We start from the raw sequence: 5268 nt of genomic DNA, 5'->3' as shown, positions 1-5268 counted from the left end.
TTTTTAAAAAAAAGAAAAGCCTGGCTGACTGGCAGACAACAAGGAGCTGAAGACAGGACGTGTGAGGCTGAGGTTCTAGCAAAGACTAGTGGATAACATACAAAGGAGGCTGGTCCAGGAGAGGGTAGGTTTCAGGGCTGTTGTACACACGGTTGCTATGAATCGCCAAGTGACTCTACGGCACATAACAACAACGTGGTAAGATAATCTAAGAAGGCCTGGGAGCACACAAGTTCAGTGCCTGGCTGCTGTCAAGGTCACAGGCGCTTCCTGGGAGGAAGAGGAGGTGACGTGCTTCCAGGAAGATTACGGCTGAGCGAGCTCACTGGGATGGTCCTGTCAGGTGAAGGGGTGATGATCTGGAACTGACACAATGGCCACCGCCGTCACACAGAGTCCAGCTGATAGTGACCCTGAAGAACAAGCGAGAGCTGCCCGTGGGGCTTCACTAGGGAAGCAGCCGCCACAGTTTTCTCCCATGCAGCAGCTGCTGGGGTCGAACCACCAACCTTTCCATTCACACCTGAGTGTTTAGTTCACTGCCACCAACGTTCCCAACGACACCCAACAAAGCGCTCAGTAAAAATGCACCCTCTCCAGTGCATCAGCCCTGTGTCTGTTCAGCGTTTCCCCCACCATCACGTCTGTCTGTCTGGTTCCAGAACTGGGCTATCACCCTGAAAGGAAACGCCGTCGTTTCATCTTTCAGATCACCTTTATTTAAAGAAATAAATGCTTTAACTCAGAGTTGGAAGGATCTTATTTTTCCAGTCTCCATCTGGCCAGGTTATTTTCGTGACAAACTACAAAGAATTGGGAGCTTTTCGTTGCCCTGTGGTGGCACGTTGCCTTTCTGACTTGTTCCTCGAGGTGTATTTTCCTTCGTACCCTGACACCCCCCGCATTCTCCGTAACACACAGCACCTTGCGGGAAAGCTCTTGCTGGGGTCCTGTAGTTTTTAGCACTCTAGCACGTAAGCTTTCTTTTTCTTTGGTCATTTAGGTTCACCTTCTTTCACAGAAGAGGCGTAGTAAAACCCAGCTCCTTCCGTTGTTCTTATTAGGGGAATGCACGCCCTTCGGCGTCTACTAACATGACTTGTGTAACCAGGAGGCCAGAAGAGCCAGCTGGTACCTGGTTGCTTCTCCTTACAGCTCTGGCTCAAAGAGGCTGAAAGGGGACCCTGGGGAGAGTGGAGGAAGCAGGGGGGCAGGGGAACCCAAAATCATAAACAAAGGGGGGAAAGGGGCCAAGCTTCTCGGTCTACAGAGGCACCACAGGATCAAAGGGCAGCCTGTGGCCAGGGGATGGGGGGTGGAGGGGGGGTGTCAGGCTCAGAGGTGCAAAGGGAGAGGGAAGGAGGGTGAGAACAGGAAACAGGGAGGAAATAGCAAGTGCAGGTACAATGTGAGGGCTGGAATCAATGTCAAGTCTGTGCATTCCCCTGGAAACTTACTCAGTCACAATAAAAACATCCATTTTCAAGGGTGAAGAAGAGGTAAGCTCTGGTGGCCTAGTGACAAGAAGCTGCACTCCAATCCCAGAGGTGCGTGGTTCGAATCCACCAGATGCTCTGCTGGAGAAGGAGGGACAATCTCTTCAACTACCAGTCAGATCCAATTTGATGGTACACATATTATAAAAATAATAGAAATCCTGTAAGAAATTTTAAAAAGGTGTGAATTTTTAATTTATACTCCTTTTTGAAAGAATAGTCTTTTATCTTTTCTTTTTAAATTTTTATTTTATTATTTTCTCTGTGTGTGTGTGTGTACTATCAGATCTGAGAGGTATGGCCCCTCCTTCTCTGGCAGATTCGAACCGCATATCTCTGGAATTGCAGTGCAGCTTCTTGCCACTAGGCCACCAGAGCTCCCCTTGAAAGAGCAGTCTTTTATCTTGTTAATTACCATGTACTTATAGATGTGAAGAGCTTTAGAGTGAACTGAAGAAACAATGAGTTAGAGCGCTCTGGTGGTCTAGCGGCAAGAAATTACACTGCAATCCCAGAGGTACCCGGATCAAATCCACCAGGTGCTCTGCTGGAGAAGCAGGGGTAATCTCCTTCTGTACCAATCAGGTTCGATTTGACAGTACACACACAAAATAGTTACTTCTTTTAAAAAAAGAGGGAGGAAGTCACTCAGTTGCCCAGCCAACAAGAGCTGGAATTTACAACAAATTGGATTTGAGACCTGATGGCGCCTAGCATACCCCCTCGGGCATCGAATATTCCCAGGGTAGGGATGGGGGTAGGTAGTTGGGGAGCACTAAGGAGGCTTCTGAGCCCCTCACTCTGCCCAGTCGTCGCCTTAACTACCAGTCTCTCTCCCTTTATACTGGGGCGATCTCTTTACACCGCAGCCCATCCTCTGAAAGCATGCGCAGGCTTCTTCCTCTGACCCACCCTGTCACCTCACTGTTTGTTCAGTTGTAGAGGTGGATTCTGTCCCATGCTCAAAGGGTGACCCAAGGCCAGCTTGTAGCATCTCCCCCAGCCTTGAACCAGAAAGCCGAATGATTCTTAAAAGTACTTGCATCTAGAGAGCTTTGGTGGCCAAGCAGAAAGAAGCTGCACTGTGATCCCAAAAGTGTGCAGTTCAAATCCACCAGATGCTCTGCTGGAGAAGGAGGGGCAATCTCCTGTACCAGCCGGATACAACTTGATGGTACACAACAGGAAGAAAGAAAAAAGGGGAGGGGAGAAGAAAGAAAAAAAGTACTCACATCTTTACTGACAGATAATCTAGACAGGAATGAGATTGGTATACAAGAAAACACTTGCTACGTAGCCTTTTCTGTATACGTATTATTTTAAAACCATTTTTGTTGTTACTGAACACACCAATTCCTGTCCCAAATCCCACCAGCATGACCCCATCAGACTGAATGACTTTATATATCAAAACCGTCTTTTTGGCTTTGCCAGAGGGTGGCTAGCCCCACCACGCAAGCATTCCATGAACAGGTCGATGTGAAAGTGGACCTTAGATTCAGACAGCTAAGCCCTCGACATGTTGTTACGCTGGGTCGCCTGCGACTCACAGTGACCCTGCAAACAGCAGCTCTGAAGCTGCCCTGTCCTGAGCCAGTCTCACTGACTCCGATACACCTACCCCCACTGCCCTAGTTACTGTGTCCATCTCTCTCCTACGGAGTCTTCCTCTCCAGTGCGGTTGGCGTAGTGCTTTAAAAACCACTGGGCTGCTAGCCAAAAGGCCAGGGGGTGGAGCCCGCTGGCCTCTCCAGGGGATGTGTGCGCCTCTGATTTACAGCCCTGGCGAGCTCAGGGGGCGGTCCCGCTCCTGCACGGCCGGCACCGACCAATGGCGGTGGGCTTTGCGACTTAGGACTCGAAGGTGCCCTCGCAGGGCGGCGAGGACTCACGGAATTGCCCACGACGACGCAGGAAGCTGGGGACTTGCAGGCTTGAGAAGCCGGCGAGGCAGCTCTGCTCTGGCCAGGAAGGTCAGTGCCAGCCAGGGGGCACGGACTCGACGGCACGGGGTGCGGTTTTGGTTTGGTAAGCCTGGTTCCTCACCTCTGGAATCAAGATACCATCATCGTGCAGCAGATGGGAGGTTTGAGGAGCGCCGTCAGGACTGACCCGGCTGAACCTCCGGGAAGGTCTTCCTCCCGCTGGGCAGCTGGTGGGCTCGGACAGCTTGTCTTTGTGTTAGCAGCGCAACCGCTGACCCTCTAGGCCACGGGTGGGTGGGGGCTGCAGTGCCCGTGACTGCAGTGCAGCCCGAGGAGGCGCGCTCGCGTCCATGGTGCTGAGGGCCCACCTCCAGCCCACACGTGGAGAATGTGTGTAGCCTTACATGTTGGGGTGCTGATGGTGGAAAGGTCGCCACTTCAAATCCACCAGCTGCTCCGGAGAGATGAAGCTGTGTCCCTTCAAAGGTTCAGTCTGCGAGCACGGACGGGGGTGTGCCATCTGGCACAGTTACCTGGGCGGCGGTACGTCTGGGTTCGTCTGTTGGGAGTGCCAGGAGTTACGAGCTAACTGCCGATGAGCAGGTTGAAGGTTGAGTTCACCGAGTGCCCCCTTGGAAGAAGGCCACGTGCTCTACTTCCAACAGCCATTGAAACCCTCAGGGCGGCAGTGGAGCCGGACACACGAGGGCGCCGTGACCGCATGGATGGGAGCTGGCCCTCAGCGAGCCTGGGCCTTCTGCAGACCCGCACTCTCATCCGCCCCGTCATGTCATCGTCCCCAGGTGGCCTGCCACACACACTGGGCCTGGCCATCGTGGGACGAAGACCCATACCCTAATGCGGGCGGCAGAATGGGGCACACTCCACGAAGCCGTCCAGGGGCCGGCTCAGGCCCTGGTACCGACTGGAGGCACCCCTCTTGGGGACAATGTAAGACCTATCCACCCCCCGCTCCCAAACTCAAGAACCACACAGGCAGGAACAACTGGAGAGTGCTGTTTATTGCCCCCAGGTCCCCTTCTCCCACCACACCAGGTCAGGGGAGAGCCAATACCCCAGTCTCTGTGGGGCGCATTTGCACAGGGGGCTGGTTCCAGGTCTTCGCCCCTCAGCTTCCCAACCCAGGAGGAGGCTTCGGCTAGAGAAAAACCAAGGGGCTCTGCAAGGGAGAAAAAACATGGGGGCGGGGGGCCAAGGGTGGGGAGATTAAAAGAGTCTAAGAGCGGGCGGCCCTTGCGCTGCGGGGGCTCGCCACCAGGAAGGGCCGGCCCCTCGCTCCTGAAGTGCCTAGGTGGCCACGCGGCGTCTGACTTGTGACCTGGCAGGTCTCCCGGCCTCTGACATTCTCACAGGCCAAGCACCTGGAGGGAGGGCCGCAGGCCGGGTGGAGGGGGCAGGCCACGACGGTGGGCGCGGTCCACGGGGAGAGACGGGCGGGCCCGAGCGGCCCTCCCCACGGCCCACGTGGGCAGCACGGCGGCGCAAGGGCCCTGGCTGCACTCCTGTGCGTCCCCCTGGGTCTCTGGATCCCTGCCAAGACCGGGGAGCCCAAGGGGCCCGGGGAGCCCAAGGGGCCTGCCCACGCCCCCGGGCGGCCGGCCCTACCGCGCCTCGGCGCGGCACTCGCCGCAGCGCACGCCGCCGTCCTCCTCCTCCTGCTCGCCCTCGTCCTCGCCGCCCTCCCGGTAGAAGCTCTGTCCGCAGCGGCTGCAGACGGCGGGCGCGCCCACCGCGTGCACCAGCTTGTGCCTGCGCAGCGCCGCGCCCTGCACGAAGCCCTCGCCGCACTCCACGCAGATGTGCGCCGGCTCCTCGCCGCCCGCCGC

The 5268-nt window shown here is 55.8% G+C and overlaps 2 protein-coding genes across 2 annotated transcripts in view; one reads left to right on the top strand and one right to left on the bottom strand.

The window, feature by feature from the left end:
• Positions 1-4280, top strand: part of NLRP4 (NLR family, pyrin domain containing 4) — a 63685-nt gene extending 59405 nt beyond the window's left edge. Inside the window, exon 7 of the mRNA XM_006901845.1 lies at positions 4103-4280. Coding sequence (XP_006901907.1) covers positions 4103-4280 — 178 coding nt within the window. The remainder of the gene's footprint in view (positions 1-4102) is intronic.
• A 508-nt stretch (positions 4281-4788) lies between these two features.
• The window catches only part of LOC102871602 (zinc finger protein 787-like), an 18327-nt gene continuing 17847 nt past the window's right edge, over positions 4789-5268 (bottom strand). The window contains exons 4-5 of the mRNA XM_006901844.1: positions 5048-5268; positions 4789-4972 (exon numbers count right to left, since the gene is read on the bottom strand). Coding sequence (XP_006901906.1) covers positions 4789-4972; positions 5048-5268 — 405 coding nt within the window. The remainder of the gene's footprint in view (positions 4973-5047) is intronic.

This window comes from Elephantulus edwardii, unplaced genomic scaffold, assembly GCF_000299155.1.
Source record: "Elephantulus edwardii isolate Elephantulus edwardi_28Jun2011 unplaced genomic scaffold, EleEdw1.0 scaffold00348, whole genome shotgun sequence".
NCBI lineage: Eukaryota > Metazoa > Chordata > Mammalia > Macroscelidea > Macroscelididae > Elephantulus > Elephantulus edwardii.
The sequence above is the reverse complement of the archived record's forward strand: the minus strand, read 5'-3'. Positions and strand labels throughout refer to the sequence as shown.